Source organism: Saccopteryx leptura, chromosome 2 (assembly GCF_036850995.1).
Source record: "Saccopteryx leptura isolate mSacLep1 chromosome 2, mSacLep1_pri_phased_curated, whole genome shotgun sequence".
NCBI classification, from domain to species: Eukaryota; Metazoa; Chordata; class Mammalia; order Chiroptera; family Emballonuridae; genus Saccopteryx; species Saccopteryx leptura.
The window spans coordinates 164,245,409-164,266,079 of record NC_089504.1 but is presented as its reverse complement, the minus strand read 5'-3'; the positions used below and the strand labels follow the sequence as shown (position 1 = coordinate 164,266,079).

The following is a 20,671-nucleotide window of genomic DNA, read 5'->3' as shown; positions in this document are numbered from 1 at the left end:
ACATGCAGCCCCATGTTTATTGCAGCATTGTTCACAGTGGCCAGGACATGGAAACAACCAAAAATCCCGTCAATAGATGACTGGATAAAGAAGATGTGGCACATATACACTATGGAATACTACTCAGTCATAAGAAATGATGACATCGGAACATTTACAGCAAAATGGTGGGATCTTGATAACATGATACGAAGCGAAATAAGTAAATCAGAAAAAATCAGGAACTGCATTATTCCATACGTAGGTGGGACATAAAAGTGAAACTAAGAGACATTGGTAAGAGTGTGGTGGTTATGGGGGGGAGGGGGGAATGGGAGAGGGAAAGGGGGAGGGGGAGGGGCACAAAGAAAACAAGATAGAAGGTGACAGAGGACAATCTGACTTTGGGTGATGGGTATGCAACATAATTGAACGACAAGATAACCTGGACTTGTTATCTTTGAATATATGTATCCTGATTTATTGATGTCACCCCATTAAAAAAATAAAATTATTAAATAAAAAAAAATAAAAAAAAATAAAATATGTGGTGTTCATGGCTCTCTCAGCTAAAAAGGTTCCCGACCCCTGCCCTAGCTCCTGCTCTCTGTTCTGCAATGTGTGAACATCTTTTTAAAAGGCAATGTTTTCAACAGCTTGTGTTTGTAACGACAAGAAGCCCATCTTCCTGGTAAGAACAGGAAGTCAGACAACAAAGAGAGGCCCTGGCTACGATGGCACCACCTCAGGAAGGATGCTCCAGACACCTGCAGCGTGGGGCACAGATAAGGTGGGAAGCCTGCTGGGAGAGGTCTTCAAACAGTAAGACGACCACCTCCAAATTCTATTTTTCTAAAAAGGGAAAATGAACAAAATCTTCAATTCTAGTCACAGCAAATGCTATGGCCTCTATGCTATAAAAGGTTTCATAGTTTCTCTAGCCAATCACTTGGTTCTGCTGGGACGGGGGTAGGTTTAGGGAAACTAAGGCAGCTGATGAACAAATATGACTGTTCTCATACATTTGCCAGGCACTCACGACAGGGAAAGGAGACGGTGAACAGGCATTACTTCCACTGTCATGTTGACCCCACACAGAGAGTGCCCAGTCTTTAAAGAAGAAGTGTCGCTGTCTGCGTGTCCCCCTCGGGGTTGCTGTCTCACTGCTCTTCTTTTCCTTAAAAAACCGAGCTCCTCAGCACACAAGCATGCTTGCACCATCCTCTCACGAGTCCTGGTCCTAGCAGGTGTTTAAGGACAAGCCTTAGGAGGAAGGATGCTGCCTAACAGTGCAGAAGGGAAACACATACTTATTGACCTACAATAGCTTGTTTAATAAACACAGAAGAGCCAGAGAAATGCGGAGGTGAAGAAACAGGACCTCACTGCAGCAGAACAGCAGCCCTGAGTCACAGACCCTCTAAGATCTGGAGGCTGAATACCCCTCACGGCTAGCCACCCACTCGGACAGAGGGCCGGGGGCCGCTGCCTCACCTGGTGCAGGCACACCAGCGTGTAGAACGCTTCGCCGGCCGCAGTTGTCATCTCCGTGTTGTGCTTCTGCAGAACCAGCATATCAAACACCAGCTGAAAGTATACAAGGAAACTGCTCAATGAAGACACACAACATGAGAATCACACAGCCCCTTCTGGTTCCAAAAAAGAGAGGGTGGCACATGTTCTTACTCTTTAAATAAATCTGAAAATTAAAGAAAACAGTTTCTTAAAAATCCAAGGACTGAGATACATACCACTTGCTGTGGTATAATAACCAAAGTATCCAATTCTCTGTTACATTTACATCAATTTTCAAGAGCATGAAACAGAAGTGGATAGTTACATATCCAGAAAGCAGATCTCCAAATAACATAGTGAACAGACAATGACCATTACAGAAGGTAAGCCTCCCCTCACTGAAAGCCTTACGTACACTGACGGTCCTCATCAAAGCAGGTGACCTCACAACCTGCCACCCAAGCCACTCACCTTCAGGAAGTGCCGTGTTGCTAGAAACAGCGGTGAGTCTGTCTCCTGGGCTTTGGCACACTGCTCAGCCAGCGGCGTCAGGGCCTCCAGGCACAGCTGGCAAACCTCCGAGCTCATTCTGATCATGATGGTCAAAGAGCAAATGCAAGTGGACACACTTGACATATTAAAGAACTACAGTTATCATCACATGGAGCGCGCTTCTAGAAAGGAACACAGGTAAGCGAGTGTACCCATGTGCAACATGCCTCTATTGCACTGAGAAGAGACCCCTGAGGTTCTGAGACGACCCACAAGTGTTTTCAGACTTGTAGTGTCTGTCTGGCTGTGAAGCACACACTGGTAAAAAGCCCTGTCCTTCTCCATCATCGAGCAGCAAAGATCAGTACTCAGCAACAGTATGTGACACTGCCAACTGGGGCACTTAGAAAAGAATGACTTGGGAACCAGGGGTAAATGCCTCTGGGAATCTGTCACAAAGATGAGACAAACTAACAACAACATAGAATCAGGGCAGTTATAGTAAGAGACAGTAGCTTTAAGAAATAAAAACTGAAATACAAAAGAAATAATATACAAATTTTAAAAAACTTTTTCTTCAGCTACACTCTTTCCCCATGTGACAAGCGGCAACAATGCTCATCTGAAGGATATGAAGTCATTCCCAGTTCCAGGGAGCACATCAGACTTTTAAAAAGGTCTTCAGGAAGCTGTGGTATTTTTTCAGGAAAAATCTCACAGATAAATGTGATTAATTTGTAGTACTGATTACAAAGGGTTGGAAACTGAAACAGAAAAATTAAAATATTTATATGCTTATGTTAACGAATTTTATTTTCATTAATGCAAAAAGTAACATAATAACAGGCAGTCTTCTAAGTATAATGATAAAAAAACAAATTAAGATATAGAAAACACTAAGACCTAATTAAATGTATAAGTAAGTTACAATAAAGACTTATTTTAGTAACTGATATAATGGTAATACACATTTATAATGGTAGAAACAATTATTTTCTGAACAGTTAATAAAAGCTACAGATATTCTAGATATTCTGTGTTTACCTTAAACAAGTTAACAAAGCAGCCAAATCTCAAATAACTAAATGACCTGTAAATTAAACTCTTCTGCAAATGTATTTATCTGCATTCAAGCATGCAGGAAAACAAAAGAGAATACCAATGGTTAAGATTATATATAGGACAGTCCTTCACAATCCCAAAATTTATTGCCTGGTTGGACAGCTTTGGTGGAGTAAGTAATCAAGTTCAACCTAACTTAAGAGAACACACACCTGAATTTTTAATGCTTTGTTCAATTAAAAAATAAACAGCCCTACAAGCCATCACCATCTAGAGCTGACTAACCCTCCTCGCCCCACCGCTGTGCACAGACACCTGGCACCTAACAGACACCGGCGGTGGGAGAAGCACTGGGCTGGGCACCTTCCGTCCTCTCCCACTCTGCCTGCACCCATATACAGGAAAACACCCTCCCTCTTCACCTCCACCCATGTCCTCGCCCTCACCATCAGACTTCTATGAGGTCTCATGGAAAGAGGGTAAGAAAGGGCAGCTCACTGCCACCACACCCTCAGTGCTGAGTGGTGAGACCAAGGCACAGTGTAGTCACAAGGTATAAAATTTAAAGCCGTATGAGTCATGGTGATTTGTCAGCTCCCTCCACTGTTCAATCCCTCAGTCTGAGAATGATGTTCAACAAGCACCAGGGGAGTGCATACACCTGCACATCTAACTTGCTTTAGTTGCATAATGACAAATGATGAGGAAATCAAAACCCTTACCATTAGAATGCAGTTTCTAAAGACCCACTTGTCCTGTTGGCAGCCTCTCTGAGTCCAGGCCTCTGGGGCAAGGTAAGTGAGGACCTGTGCTCTGAGCTCCAGGTATGAGTGTGAAGGGCACAACAGTATTGCAAATATTTGATTTCCGTGTTCACTTGACAGACAGGCAGGAACTCATAGCCCTTCATTAAGTCAGAGGCATACCCTTCTCGAAGTATCTTTAAACTCTGAACATACACATTTTAATATTCATGTTCACTTTCTGAAATTACCTTCAAAAGGTCTTGTGACATCAAGGGTAGAATTAGGTTGACTCCATACAAAACCACATCCGCGGCCGACACAGACCTGCTTGCTGCTTGCCCTGGTTCATGTCCCCTAAACACTTCATCTGTAAACAGAAACTACACAGTCTTAGTCATAACATCAACACATCTGCAAAGTGGATATATTTTACCCTCAAGAAAGCAGAACAGATTTGAACCCTAAGCCACAATGAATCTACGAGTGGATAATAGGCACATGGTAACTGTGCCTCGGCCACGCTCTTACATTTCATTTTTTAGGGTCTGAGTCCTCAATACAGACGGCATTCTGTGTTTACATCGCATACCATTCTTCAGTGGTAAAGGAACACTAATGCTTCATCAACGTTGTGAAAAATAAATCTATCCCATTGACACTCTGCTCACACTAGGAATTAATTTCCACAGTAATATCTTTTTATCTCTCAAGTATGTGAAATTTTTCTAAGCTGAAAAGAAACAAAGGAAAATATAGAAAGTAAAATCTTATAGAAAAGAAAAAGTTAAAAAAAAAGCTACCATGATGAAGGGTTATTATCCTTAATCCATAAAAAATGCCTGTAAATTAATAGGAACTTTAAGACCTAAATAGATAAGTGAGCAAACATCAAACAAAACCACTAACCAAAGAAAAACAGTTCATTCTTATCATTAATCAAGCAATGCAAATATTTTCAAATTACTACTTCTGATTCATTGAAGTCACAATGGCTTTTAAATTATAATATTATAACATTTACATGCAGGTCAGGACACAGTGTGATAGTTACTCTAAAAAAAAAAGCTACATAGTAAAAAACCTTTTGAGCACTGTATATACTAAAGATAAAATCAGAAATTCAGACAGAGATTTGTCCATAAAAGTGATTAATGAATCATTATTAATAACAGCAAAACCATAAATATTCCAGATGTACAATATTAATGAAACTGGTTAAATTTCAAATGTGGAAAACCATTCAGCCATTAAAAAGTCATGAAATATTTTAATGAAGAAGGCCAAGAATGCATGAATTTAAAAAGGCAGAATAGAAAATTGTATTTAGAGTACGATTGCAAAGAAATTCATACAAAAGAACCAAAAAAGGAAATTACCAAAATGCAATTTATAGCTGACTCTGAATTATGTCAAAATATGGGTGAGTTTTCTGTCTCGGTACTTTATTAATGCTTTAGAACAAGGGAAATAAAAGATAAAATGGGGTTTAAAAAACCCCACTTCTACTTAAAAACCACCTTTTAGACTAATTCTGACCTTCTCTGCAGGGGTATTAGTTCTAGTTGGAAGAATCCCACCCCAAAGCAGGGCATGCAAACTTTCCACCAGCAGGAAGGACGGTGTCTTTGAGGCAGGAGGCTGCCCCATGTGTGAGGTGGTCTGGGGCTCCCTGTGGGGGGCTGTGGCCTGGGCTCCCTGGCCTCAGCAACCTAGCCAGAAGCTCAGCTAAGGACTCAAGGATGGAACACAAAGGTGCATGACCAGTTATGCCTTTAAAAGCCCACCTGGCAAGTTAATTTCATTTCATAATATTTAAAATACTTTGGTTTCTTTATTTTTTATTTATTTAATTATTTTATTTTATTTTTTATAGGGACAGAGAGAGAGAGTCAGAGAGAGGGATAGATAGGGACAGACAGACAGGAATGGAGAGAGATGAGAAGCATCAATCATCAGTTTCTCGTTGCGACACCTTAGTTGTTCATTGATTGCTTTCTCATATGTGCCTTGACCGTGGGCCTTCAGCAGACCGAGTAACCCCTTGCTCGAGCCAGCGACCTTGGGTCCAAGTTGGCGAGCTTTTTGCTCAAGCCAGATGAGCCCATGCTCAAGCTGCGACCTCGGGGTCTCGAACCTGGGTCCTTCCGCATCCCAGTCCGACACTCTATCCACTGTGCCACCACCTGGTCAGGCTATTTAAAATATTTTGTATTAGCTTATCTATTCCCTTTATTTTAGCAATAATGACTTAAGAATAGTATCTTCCTTTTTACCACCTATGTAATCAGTTAATGCTGTTTCTTTATCATTTTTCTATTCTGTCTTCATTTTTCTTTTCTTTTTTTTTTTTTTTTTTGGAGAGACAGTCAGACAGACTCCCACATGCGCCCGACCAGGATCCACCCGGCACGCCCACCAGGGGCGAAGCTCTGCCCACCAGGGGGCGATGCTCTGCCCATCCTGGGCGTCGCCATGTTGCGACCAGAGCCACTCTAGCGCCTGAGGCAGAGGCCACAGAGCCATGCCCAGCGCCCGGGCCATCTTTGCTCCAATGGAGCCTTGGTTGCGGGAGGGGAAGAGAGAGACAGAGAGGAAAGTGCGGCGGAGGGGTGGAGAAGCAAATGGGCGCTTCTTCTGTGTGCCCTGGCCGGGAATCGAACCTGGGTCCTCCGCACGCTAGGCCGACGCTCTACCGCTGAGCCAACCGGCCAGGGCCTTCATTTTTCTTTCATCTAAACTTCAACCCTATCTACCTTATTTTATTCTTTTCCCCCTTATTTTGTACTTTCAATCTTGAGTGTTTTAACCTCAATTTCTTTTCTTAATGTTTTATTATGATTTGAATCTTTTTGCTCTTTAATTTTGAAAACCTCCCTTCACCTGTTTAACTGTAATGTTTGCTCTTCCATTTGTCACAGAACAGCAGGAAGAGCTCCAATTTGCATATCAACCTAGGAGACTATGGGGGCTTTTCCCCTCCAGAGGCCATTAACAGCTCTCTCTCCCTGTCAACAGCGGCCGTGGACTTGGGGTCCGAGTCCACAGGGTATGGAGCTCTGCCCTGGTGATTTAGTCTACAGAAGTTTCCAAGAGCTCAAGAATCGACTGACGGTGTGCGTGAAACATGGGCTGGTTGGTACACACGCACTGTTCCAGGGGAAGGCTCAGCAACTACTTCAGGATTTAAAGGCCCATGACCTAGAAAGATCCTTGTAAAGACTGAGCTGAAGGAATCAGAAAGCATGGGAGCAACACTGTGGGAGAGGCAGGCTGGGCAGAGGGGCAGCTGCAGCCATGGTGAGGAGGGAAGCACTGGGTATGGGGGACAGGCCTTCCAACACTGTCACCTGGGGGCAGCCCCAGACTGAGACGTGGCCGGAACGTGGGGTGGCACAGACACAGAGAGAGCTGTTGCCAGTGAATAAGGGAACAGAAGTGAGAAGTTACAGCACCCACAACCACGAATGTTTGTAGAACATGAAAAGGAGATGCTGGACAGGGTTTTTCTCTTAGCAGCATCTCTTTTGTGTCAGGCAAGGTGGGTCGTGGGGTAGGAGGGAGGTGAGGGAACTCTGTACAAAGACAGGGATGGGTAAAGGTGGGCTTACAGCTGCGAACATGTGAAACCAAGAGTTATTAAAGCTGTTGCAATGATCATACCCCATATGAACGGTAAACCTACTTTTGCCCATGTCTGTACATTTCAATTACTGGTGAAGTGCTCACCTGTGATGACTCCAAGCCACCAGGCACCAGTGAGCTCTGCGGCCGAGATTTCTGAGCCCGTGTGAACACTGAAGGGCACTGCTTAGCACACCCATGGAACAGGCAAGAGGACACTAGAAGGCTGACTCACTTCTCCAGTCCTGTGGGCCATGAGCCAGTAGCTCAGTGGCTCCAGAGTCCAGCATCTCCACCCAGCAAGGACTCCCACACCTCACTCTGCAAGGCGCCGGCATTCTGCGGGCCACCACAGGACACAGAGGAAGGACATGGCAACTCTGAGGGCCAGTGCCAGGATGTGAAGCTAGCCCTGCAACTTACCCACTTCCCTGCACCTGTGGGGCACCTGACACATACCTCCTCTGCCGGTTTCCTCACCTGCAAAACAAGTTCAATGGCAGCACCTGCTTCACACTGCTGCAACAGCAACAGTGCCTGGCACTTAGTAAGAGCCAAACAGAAGATTTCACTATTGTTCTTACAAGAGGAAAGCCACGCAGGAGAGGCCAGGGGTCCCGCCCTCACTTTATACTAACCAGAGATGAGACTTTCATCTATTTTGTAAATGGAACTTTCTCATGGAATTTCACTTAACGAAATATTCTTTGCTTTAACAAAAACAGCAAAAACAACAAAGGTTACAACATGCCTGTATCACTGAAGTCTATGAACTCCTTTGATAGAAGGTTGGTAAGAAGTTCCATAATAAGAAGTAGGTCCTGGTACTGCTCCTCCTCGGCTGTGACATCCACTCTCTGCCGCCCCAAATTATTCTTAGAATATACTTGCAACAAAGTGAGGCAGGCTTCATATAAGTTCATCGCTTTGGACTGAAAGAAAGCATGCAGAAATTATGCTACCAGGACAAATATAGATATTAAATAATAATATAGATATTAAATAAATTAAAAAATATAATCTAATAAAGTTACTCTAAATCCCCGTAGATCTCCAATACCTGTTTTAAACTACATTAAAACATTTAACAAAAATGAAAAAGTACACACTAATTAGTTATGCTTAAAATAGTAGCACTTTTCTAGCAATAAAATTGGCATCCAATTTTTTTATTCATTTCACTAGAGAGGTGATAAGATTTTGGTAACAGAACTGCTCTACTTCTGCTGTTCAACTTCTTCATTGATTACTTAAGATTTAAAACTGTATAATTTGCAAAAACAGCGTAGCAAAACACAGTCTAATCATGAGAACTGCACTGGCACGTTCTCTCAAAAACTTCCCTGCAACTACACTTATAACATTTAAAATACAACCTCACTTTTGAGCAGGTTCTTTTGATCTAATATTAAATGATCTGGAATAAGATTTTAAGTTAAGCTCCTAACAAAAACAAATATATATTTAAGGCTGCTTTAAAAGAGATTTCTAAATCAGTGGTCCCCAACCTTTTCTGGGCCACGGACCAGTTTAATGTCAGAAAATATTTTCACAGACCGGCCTTTAGGGTGGGATGGATAAATGTATCACGTGACCGAGACAAGTGTCAAGAGTGAGTCTTAGACGGATGTAACAGAGGGAATCTGGTCATTTTTTAAAAATAAAACATTGTTCAGACTTAAATATAAATAAATGGAAATAATATAAGTTATTTATTCTTTCTCTGCGGACCGGTACCGGTCTGCAGCCTGGGGGTTGGGGACCACTGTTCTAAATAACTTATTGGAACAAAAAAAATACATCTTTGCTTATTGAATATAAAAGAATTTACCGTGTCTAAACACTCATCTGATTTGCATAACCAAAGATACAAAAATGCCATTAAAAATTTTAAACCTAAGATTTTAAAGTTGAAATTATCTACCATAACCCATTTGTTTTTGTCAAATATTCCTCATTTGAATGAGTTTGATTTAATAACACATTCATCCAAAGAAATTACTGATTATTAACATGTTTTCAAGGCAAGAATTTATATTCATTCAACATGCCTTTCTCTGAATTCTGAGTTCTTCTGAAAACAATCTTGTTGAAAAATCTTTTGGAGGCATAAAGACATTTCAGATAATATCCATTAAAGCTGAAGGAAAGTATCTATTATTTTGTTACAGCTCTAAGGGGTTTCATCCTGAAGGGATAAACTTAGAGAGCGCTCACCTCTCCAAGATAGCATATCTGTTTATGTGCAACTTCAACAAAGACTTCTATGATGAGATTTACAGTCTCGGGGGTATTTTTGTAAACTTCCATCAATCCAATGCAATTTGTAAGGAAGTCCATTAAGAAATTAAAAAGGATGGCGACGTTGTCGATCTGGGTGGCCTCCGCGATGCCGCACAGGGCCTCGAGTGTGGCCGTGATTTCCTGCTTGACCTCCTCCTGCTGGCACATCTGCTGGAAGTTTTCCTGATTTATCACCCTTAGGAACCGCTGCTGCAGTGGCTGGAGAACCTACAAAAACACAAAGGCTGATTCACATACCTTACTTATTTCTTCAACTTTATTTCCTCAACTAGGCCGGCCAGTCACTTTCCAAAATATTACTAATTGTTGGAAGCAGAAAAAGCACAGAAAACAAAGACTATATGAGCTGCATGTTACAGTCCCCATGATGAGGGTCATCACAACTTCCGTGTGAGGCACACATCACCTCACGCCTATTAGAATGGCTGTTACCAAAAGGACAAGAGATAAATGCTGGTGAGGATGTGAAGAAAAGAGAACCTTTGTGCACTGTTGGTGGGACTGTAAACTACTGCAGCCTCTATGAAAAACAATCAGGAGGTTTCTCAAAATATTAAAATAGAGTTACTATATTTCAGCAATTCTACTTCTGAGAATAAATTCAGAGAAAATGAAAACACTAATTTGAAAAGATATCTCTGTACCCATATGTCCATAGCAGCATTATACAAAACAGCCAACACCATGGATAAGTGAATGAACAAAGAAAGCTTTGATGTATATATATCATACAATGGAATACTATTCAGTCATAAAAAAAAAGAAAAGAAAAAGAAATCCTCTATTGAAACAACATAGATGGATTTGAGGGCATTATGCTAACAGGAAATAAGTCAGACAGAGAAAGACAAATACTGTATGATCTCACTTATACGTGAATCTACTAAAAATAAAAAATAAAATACCCCATCAAACTCACAGAAAAAGTTTTGCTGTTCCCCAAGGTGGGGGTGGAGAGGACTTAGAGAACAGCGGTCAGAAGGTACAAACTCCCAGTTACAAGATAAATAAGCACTAGGGATGTGATGACTACAGCTAGCTCTGTGTGACACACAGGAAAAGTTGGCAGACCCTAAGAGTTTTTACAAGGAAAAATTTCCCCCTTTTTCTGTTTTTTTCTTTTTATATGAGATGGTGGATGATAACTAAACTTATTGCTATAATTATTTCACACTATATGTATGCTGTACACCTTAAACTTACACAATGATATGTGTCAATTACACCTCAATAAAACAAAAATTACAAGTTATGGAAAAACGTAAGTGTATGCCGTCATCTCGCTTCCTTAAGAAACTTAGCTTTTAGAAAGAAAGAGAGGGATAGAGAGAGAGGCCCTGGCCAGATGGCTTGGTTGGTTGGAGCTTCGTCTGGAAGCACAGAGGTTCCTGGTGTGGCCCCAGCCAGGACACACACAGGGGCAGATAGATGTTTCTGTCTCTCTCTGTCCCTTCCTCTCTCACTAAAATCAATTTAAAAAATAGAGAGAGAAAAGAAAAGAAAAAGAAGATACCCTAAACTGCAGAACATATGATAATATTCAGCATCTTCACAAGTAGATATGCATAAATCATACGATGATATTTGTAAAATTATCAATTTCACCCTGTGCACTAGGAGGGAAAATATCAAAAAAGCGACGACTGATATTTTTGTCTCCACGGACTCTTTTATGGCAACACACAGATAATACAACAAAGTCCTACCAGAGGCTGCAATAAGGGTACTGTTACCTCAGTCCAATACTGTTGTTTGGTTTCTGTGTCCATCTGTGCAAAACCTCCCAGGACAAGCGCCTTCATCAGAGTCCTCTGCACAGGACTGGACAGGAAATTCAGAGGGGGGCTTCGGCTTGCAAACTGCTTAGCTAAATTCCACCAGTTTTCACACTGAATTACTAGGTTTGCTCTACAGGCACAAACAACAAAATTAAGATGAAACACTTATATGTATGTATACTAAGTAAACAAAATGAAAGGTGGCTGGACTTAATATTAAAGTACAGTAAACAGGGCAAGATTCTGGAGTCCCACCAGCCTGCATTCAAATCCCACTGGTAATCTGACAATGTAAAATGCATTTAACTCTCTCTGACTTATTATTCCGATATGTAAAACAGGGATAACAGCAGTAATAACAGCCCCAGATCTCACAGTTAAGACTAATGTGGTCCAATGAGATACTTTATATATAATGCTTGGAACAGTAACTAGTAAAGTATAATAAATCAATAAATAGGCTAGTGACAATAGTAATATTAATAATTGTACTCCTATGCAGTAAGAAAAATGAAAACATTTCCAGAATTTGCTGTAGAAAACACTAAAAATTTTACTTTGCAAGATTAAATTATTAAATTATCAGCGTTTCTCATCTTTAGAATGGGATAATACTAATCGTATACCTGAAAAAGCAAATGAGACTATTCCATAAAGTTTTGAAACTTTAATTTATAAATAAATTACTAAATTAAACATGTATGTTCTTCATAAGACACTTCAATGCTGAACCCTTGAACTGTCCAATGCAGCCCTCACCCGTAACATTAGAAAGCCCATCTGCACTGCTGGCAGTAACATGTTTCATTTGTTTGTTTTGTGTATTTTTCCCAAGTTAGAAGCGGGGAGGCAGTCAGACAGACTTCCACCTGTGCCTGACCGGGATCCACCCGGCATGCCCACCAGAGGGCAATGCTCTGCCCATCTGGGGCGTTGCTCTGTTGCAGCCAGAGCCATTCTAGCACCTGAGGTGGAGGCCATGGAGCTGTCCTCAGCGTCCGAGTCAACTTTGCTCCAGTGGAGCCTTGGCTGCGGGAGGGGAAGGGGGGGGGAAGAAGAGGGGGAAGGGTGGAGAAGCAGATGGGTGCTTCTCCTGTGTACTCTGGCTGAGAATCGAACCCGGGACTTCCGCACACCAGGCTGATGTTCTACCGCTGAGCCAACTGGCCAGGGCTAACATGATGTTTTTTAAACACACCGCTCCAAAAATGCAGGGTCCCCCTGGACCATGTAATCATTTGCCACTTGCAAAGCCTACACTAAAAAGCAAGCTGAAGTTACACACATATAGCCCAACTCATATATTCAGCTCACCTTTCTCTCCTTTCCACCAAAGTGACAAGGAGCTGCACAGTGTCATTTGCAAGGTCCTGCTCACTACTCCACACCGAGAGGTTGCTGATGACTTTCTGTAAGAGGTAGCCAATAATCCATTGAGAACCTTCAGTATCTGGTCCAAATGCTGTACTGAATGGCAGACTTATCTTAAAGAGAAAACCAATTTTTTTGAGGTCAAAAAGAAAGATCAGCTAAAAAAAATCCACAGTAAAATCCAACTGAAATTAACATTTAAATATGAAGTACAGCTTATTTCACATTGCTTTTATAAATGAATTCATATCTATAACTTCAAAAGAGACATCCTCAATCCACTTATGTTTTCCAATGTTATTTTCCTGTTAGCTTTAATTGTTATTAACACTCTAACATAATGTTGACAGCAAATACAAAGAACATAAACTAACTCATTCTCTAATAGTAATCTGTAACTTAATATTGGTTAAAATATGCTGAATCAAATGCTGTGCCCTTACAAAAGTTATTAAAAATACCATGCCACTCATACAATTCTCTTCCATGTGGAAAATGTTCAGCTCTTAGTCACATTTTGATGAGAAAATCACCAAGAAAATGTCATTTCTGAGACTGCCATTATCACAAATCCGAATGAAGTGAAACGATTTTACATTCTGACCTGATCATACAGCTTCTCATCCACCAGGAGGTAAGTCTTTGCCCAGCGTTTTAGAAACCAAACAATGTCTTTGCCCATCTGAGGGCTTAGCAGGTGAGTGAGATCTGCTCTTATCGCTCGAGATTCAACTTCCGAGACTCTGAGGACGGCGGATAACAGCCTATGGGTACAAAAAAGTCATTTATTCTTCAATCTATTTACTTGTTATTTTCTTCATAAAAGTCCCTTTCTGTTTCCCAACTGTCTGGATCTAGGCCAGGCTACACTTGACACTTTCATTAACAAGGCTGCAGACAACGCCTCACTTTGTTGCTGACCTCACAGCAAACGAGACAAAGGGAGAGGAGTTGTGGCCAGAGACATCTTCGTGCTGACGTTGTACCTGCACTACTGTCTAAAGAGATTTTTCAGATTCAAAATAGAGAGATACATAAAATTAAATGTTCAGAGTAAATGCTAAATTTGGCAGCGCACCATCACTTCTTAACAGTGCCATGGTTAGCACTGTTTGCTTTCATACATTGGTCACTTTATGTTATACAGTCTGGTAGCTGACTTATCCAGAATATTTTGAATATTGAGTCCTGTCTCTATATCAGACAGTCCTACTTCATTTCCCAACAAACTTGATTCTTAATGGTATTTCAAATAAAAATCTTGCTAGAAAAATTGTCTCCGTGGCGTACAAATGTCCTTTCCTACACTACATAATCCACACACAGCGCAACATGCAAATAAATAAAAAACGTTTGTTCCAGGGCGGATTAGGAGAGCACATAACCGGAACTATTATATATACAAATAACTGGACTTTAGCTAAAAGGAAAGAAGCAGGATGTGACTGAAAGAATCCATGACCACACCATTTTGTGAATGTCAGTGCCAAGAAAGGCGTTCTAATAGCAGGAGCCTGGCTTCTCCTGTCCCTGCTGCTCTCAGCATGACTGCACCTGTCTCCTTGTGATGAATCCTGTGGACACTTCAGTTCTCGATCCAGCTGGATGTCCTGGAAGCATCAGAGGCTGATGACCACTCCATCCTTCTGAACTGTCCTCCCTTGCACCACATTCCCATCATTCCCCTAAATCTATTCCTTACTCTTCCCCAGGCTCTGATATCCTGCTCGCCTCTGACCTTCTTCTTTAAACAGGTGGCTTCTAGGTTCTGTCCCCAGAACCTCTTCTTTTTTACTCTGTATACTCTCCTTATACTACCAGTGTTCATACTTTAAAAAAATTATTTTAAGGTGCATATAAACAGTAATACCCTGACGATCTCACAATACATTTAAGTTGACGTATCAAATTTTCTCCATAAAAATAAATAGTTTTGGTAAGAACAGAATTTGATGCTTTTGTTTTTCTCTAAAATAAAGAAATTTCATTAAGACATCTAGAAAAAAAATTTCTAAATAGTTTTAAATGATAAAATTTGCAGCCTAACAGAATTAGAAATAGTTACAGTAGCCATTTAAATTTATGCATTGGAATTTAATCACCATAGTGTTGTGATACTTACCATCATCCATTTGAAAAATAAACAAGTTTTTATCAGCTGGAAACTTTACATGGCTTCTTTTTCTCCTTAAATTTTTGTTTTGATTTCATTCCCCTACCAAATATTATACTAATATAATACATTTTGTACTCATTTTATGAATCGTATAATATACTTCTCTGGAACAAATTAGATCTGGATGCTAAAATATTTTTAAATATTTTTATTTTTATTACAATACTAGTACACAACTGCACAAAATATAAAGAAATATAAAAGTTTATGCATCTTTGAATGAGGTTAATTTGAGGACAGGCTCCAATTAGTTTGTGTATCTGTGAAAAAATATTACTTCTTGTTAGAATGAGACAGAGTTGAGTATAATTTGGCTCTTGTTTTTTTTGTTTCAATGGATTAAAAAAACTGAGAAAACTCATTCACATAAATAGAAGGCATTTTTAAAATAGCAGAGCCTTCAATTATCTGGACTTCTTGCAAGTTATATGCTAAAAATCACAGAGCTCTACCACCAAAAATTATTCTGAAGATATGACAACTGATGACTTGATTAGGTCTCCAGTGTTATTTAGGCAAAGGACTGAAAAAACTCAAAATGGAGAAGGGTTTTGCCCTTTTTTATGAAGTGGGAGCAAGGTCGCAAAGAGCAGCACAGGCAGGTGAAGCCAAGGTTCCCGGGAGCCTGTCCTCAGCCTGCTCCCTCCTCACCAGCCTTGATCCACCCTGAAGTCCCCCAGAGCCACCCCGGAAACACCATCACCCACCACTCTCTTCACCTTCACACCACTAACAATGCCTCCTCACTGAGCAGCTGTCCCTTGCACCCAGCTCCTGCACTGCAACCCCCCAATAAAACAGCCTGATTACCTCACTTCCCTCTCAAACCCTGTCGGCACCGTCCCTCCAGCTCCCCCGGCCCGCTGCACAGCGTGCCCTACTTCTCCATGTTCAGTCAAGCCTGTCCCTCCCCTGTGCACACAAGGCTCCTCTCTTTCGGGCCCTCTGCTAGGGCACCAGTGCCTGGAGAATTCTGCCCTCCTCTGCATGCTGCACCCTCCCATTCATCCCCCAAGTGTCAGTTTAAACGCCACCTCCCCGAGGAGCCCCTCCATTGGTCCCCGTATATCACTATCACGCTTCCACCACATGCTCAGATCCTGGCATGTGGGGAAGCTGAAATAACTGATGACAACCACACAATATCGTTTTAGTTGCTGCCATCCCAAGACTGATACACTGGTCCTGCTTCAGCTTCTTCAGCCTGAGAGCTCAACATATTTTGCATTTCAGACGCATCCAGTACCTCATATAGTCCAGTCTTAGTATTATGGGAAATCCTGTACTACCTTTCCATTTCATAAACCAAAAGTCAGCACAGTACTCAGAGAGCTTTCTGTAATTTCCCATAGCATCTATAGTCACTCATGTCTGGCCCATACCTTCCCTGGTCTCCTGCTCCCACCTCTGCCCAGGAAGCCCACCCTCAACACAGCACAGTCAGCCTCCTGCTCAAACCTACACATGAGCACCCACTCCACGAAGAGCACACTACAAAGGCCCAGAGACTTCACTGACTCCCCTCACGCTGTCAGCTGCACAACTCGGCCTCACTATGCTCCACCCACAGAGGTGGTTCCTGCTGTTCCTGGATGTCAGCTTGGAGGCCTCTGCACCACTGCTCCTGCTGCAATGCTCTTCCCCAGCCTTCTGGGCCTCACCAACCTCAAACCTGGGATCAGGAGATGCCTTCTATGGGAAGCCAACACTGACTGAACTACTGAAGTTACAAGCAGTCTTGAGTTTGCAATCCTGATCCCCACTCTGCTCTTCCTCAGACCACAGAACCACAGCACTCAAGGAGCCTAACACAGGACATAATTAACTTACTGACTGTGGCTCCCCTGCCAGGGGCTCCAAAGGGGAGTGGTTAGTCTGTTTTGCTCACTAATGTATTCAAAATGCCTACAACAGTGACTAATACATAGGAGGCACTGAATAACTATTTGTGAAACAGTAATTCTTCAAAAAATGTGAATTAAAAAAGAAAAAAATGTAAATTAGTTTTTAATCAATTGAGAAGTATTTCTCTCATGTACCATTCAATTTCACATTAATTCTTTGAACTAAAAAAATAAAGGGGACTATTTTTTAGGTGCTAGCTCTAACTCTGACCTCATTCCTCCATACATAGTCTGTGCTCTCAGATACCAAATGTTTTGCTCCCACAGTAATACCTGCCACTGGCAAAAACTGAAAAAGCACTGAAAATACAATGAAAGCATTCCTGATGGCACTGCCTTGGCAAGAAACCTGGCCAAGAATATCATGTGACAGCACCCTGAAATGAACAGCCTTTGAATTAACATTAACCATGAATCAAACCAAAGTAAAAGCAGTGATTTCCAGACACTTAATCCTAGGCCTATAGCTATTCAAAAAGGAAGAGAAAACTTTTCCAATAGAGCACTGGTATTTTATTTCAAACAAGAGACTAACAACACTAAAGGAATAAATTCCCCAACATTCCCTTGAAAATAGCTTACGAGTTCAGTATTTTAAAAATTATTATTTTCTACCACACAGACTTAAATGGTATCCATGCATTTTGGCATTCAGATAAAAACAGTAAGGGAACAGTACCCTGCTTGAGTTACTGATTTTGCAACTAACAAAAACCAGTGTTATTTCATTACTGAAATCTCTGCCTACAATCTAAATTTAAATATACTGAAATTTAAAATGCTATTTTCAAAATCACTTTTAGGAGGATATTTAGTTCAGGGTTTATACCTCCTGAACATCATCATTAAAAAGTAATGAAAAAGTTGCCATTACTATTAGGAAGATCAAATTAAATCCTTTCATTTGAGACACATAGTCTTGTAACTTCACTAACAAAACTTTCAAGTTCCACATATTCAGTATAAATATTTCTATTTTATAAGAATAAGACACTAAAATGTAGTTTTAGCTTTATGGACAGTAAGTACTTGTTAATGTTCATCTGGTCTCTAAGAATATCATGTTCTATTTCTTGCATTCAGGGTGCCTGTACCCAAACCAGTACTGCTTTCAGACAGACAAGGGACATGGTCACAGTGCATCAGAGCCTCAAAGTCTCCCTGTATTCAGAGTAACTGTACGCCTGTTCTCCTCAGTACTGGGTACAGCTGTCGATCTCACCCAAGCGGCGTTTCTTAAATATACTGAGTACTTGCCATCCTTGTTTATTTCAAGGCTTCTCCAAGTTTTATCTTCTTTCATGTATCAGATTTACAACGTGCCTACCACTCAAGTCATCTACCCATCAACTCAGAACTTAATAAAACAGTATAAATTACAAGAGCACAGCTATAGAGTTCATATTACCTAATCACAGAATCTGTTCTGTTGTACCCTGGGATGGAAGAAGCCTTTTCTCCTGGAGATCCCAAAATTTGAAGTGTTGTATTAATGTCAACTTCAGATGAGTGCTTAATGGAATAGTCCATTATTTCTGGAGGTATTAGCGGAGTCTCTCCCTGAGTATCATCAGCTAAGAGGTAGCCTTCAGTTTAAAAAAAATTAAAAATGAACACTTAACAAATCTACATTTATCAAATTGTACTATAAATGTTTTGTTTTATCTGACTTATATACATCATATAAATTGATGTAAAAATTATAAATTTAATGTTATTTCAACTTTGATGAGAAGAAACTTTATTTTTTAGATAATTAACTCAAAAAACAGGAAAGAACAAAGGACAAATGTTTTATTCAACAATTTTATCATTCATACTGACATGTAGGCTTTTTAATCTACCTTTTAGTAATATATTCTGTAAAGTGAATAGGAAGTCTATCATCTATATCAAAGTCAATATTTGGGGATGCCTTTTCAAAAATTAAGATTATTTTCCCTGATTATTTAAAATACAGAAACACGGACAGTACAGTTACAGAAGACGACTCTAAAAGTCAGACTACCTAGATTTGTATTCTGGCTCCAAAAATTAAAAGCAGTGTCATCATGGGCTCGTTTCTTGTAAATCCCTAAGTCTCAGCTCCTCCATTGATAAAAGGGGTAATAATAATGACAATGCTGGTAATATGTAATAACAGCACCATTTCAGTGGGCAACAGTAAGCGCCACGTAAGACACTTCGTATGCAACAGGCACTGAATACGTGTCAGCCAATCATTTTTAAAAATGCATCTGTAGCTGTCACACAGCAGCTGTCACCAGATTCCTCCAATACTACGTAGGACTATTATTACTTTTACTACACGAAGCTTCTTTTCAAGGCTGAAACTGTGAGCTGGCAATTACATTTTAAAAAGAAACAACCAACCAACCTGTAACTAAAATGAGCCAGTGAATATCTTCATATAGATCATCAAGCATTTTGTTGTTGATAGTGCTTGAACCAGGTGAAGCAAGTAACTGCTGCTGGTGCCGCTGTAACTGACTGTGGAGCCTTGTTACTCTTTCTTCTAGTAAACTAAAAGAAGAAATAACAACAGCTTCATAAAATGCAATAAGCAAGACCTAGAATAATGTCATTTCCCTGTACTAGGCAACATAAATTAAGATGTTAGCACAAAAACATATACAATATATTTATTATGATATACAGTAGTTCTTATAACATCACAGGAACTGTGGTGTATCATTTATGACAGAGTTAAAAAAGTGCTTTACAAACAATCAAGGTTTACAATAAGCATTTGAAATCTGGTTATTCCAATTTTTTTTTTTTCCTGAAGCTGGAAACAGGGAGAGACAGTCAGACAGACTCCCGCATGCACCCGACCGGGATCCACCCAGCACGCCCACCAGGGGTGACACTCTGCCCACCGGGGGCGATGCTCTGCCCCTCCGGGGCATCGCTCTGCCGCGACCAGAACCACTCTAGCGCCTGGGGCAGAGGCCAAGGAGCCATCCCCAGCGCCCGGGCCATCTTTACTCCAATGGAGCCTTGGCTGCGGGAGGGGAAGAGAGAGACAGAGAGGAAGGGTGGGGGTGGAGAAGCAAATGGGCGCTTCTCCTATGTGCCCTGGCCGGGAATCGAACCCAGGTCCCCCGCACGCCAGGCCGATGCTCTACCGCTGAGCCAACCAGCCAGGGCCTCCAATTTTTATTGATATGGGTCAGATCGTGTCTCACATCATGTTTCCATAACCTCTCTGCCATCTACGCTATGGTGCCTGGGCCCCACGGCACAAGCCACGGACTACAGCCATGAATGTGTCCCTGTCCGTTTGCTCCAGGGAGCGAGGAACATGCGGGGAGGGGTGCACAGAGTGCTCCTCAGGGAAGTGTGAGGACAATGTTTGCTCCACGGGTTCTCCGGGCTGTGTGTACCTGGTCAGAAGAGGTATGCAGTGCTCTGCGGCAACTCTGCCTAGCATTCCTACACTGGCCAGTTGATCTGAAAACTGGTCTCGGTCATCTTCCTGAAGCTCACTTATTTCTTCTTCCTCACGAGAGGACACACCATTGGCAGTCTGTTATCAATGAGAGAAATAATGAGTGATGAGCGGCACACCTGCATCCCACATGCTACACATTTCTGTTGCCCTTGGAAACAGACCCCATACTCCCTGTGAGAAGGGGAGCTGGACAGAGACCCTCCAGTGTAGCTTCCTAGGGACCTCTCTGTGTGAAAGCCCCATGGTCACTCAAAGCAGAAAACAGAACA

General features: G+C 41.3%; 1 protein-coding gene across 5 annotated transcripts in view; it reads right to left on the bottom strand.

The window, feature by feature from the left end:
• Positions 1-20,671, bottom strand: part of XPO4 (exportin 4) — a 117,438-nt gene that overhangs the window by 6,997 nt on the left and 89,770 nt on the right. For all 5 annotated transcript variants that reach the window (XM_066369188.1, XM_066369190.1, XM_066369191.1 and 2 more), the window contains 12 exons: positions 20,335-20,477; positions 19,326-19,471; positions 18,357-18,534; positions 13,473-13,632; positions 12,812-12,981; positions 11,453-11,627; positions 9,633-9,926; positions 8,167-8,347; positions 4,043-4,161; positions 2,620-2,750; positions 1,966-2,083; positions 1,474-1,566 (listed from right to left, as the gene is read on the bottom strand). In XM_066369188.1, coding sequence (XP_066225285.1) covers positions 1,474-1,566; positions 1,966-2,083; positions 2,620-2,750; positions 4,043-4,161; positions 8,167-8,347; positions 9,633-9,926; positions 11,453-11,627; positions 12,812-12,981; positions 13,473-13,632; positions 18,357-18,534; positions 19,326-19,471; positions 20,335-20,477 — 1,908 coding nt within the window. The remainder of the gene's footprint in view (positions 1-1,473; positions 1,567-1,965; positions 2,084-2,619; positions 2,751-4,042; positions 4,162-8,166; positions 8,348-9,632; positions 9,927-11,452; positions 11,628-12,811; positions 12,982-13,472; positions 13,633-18,356; positions 18,535-19,325; positions 19,472-20,334; positions 20,478-20,671) is intronic.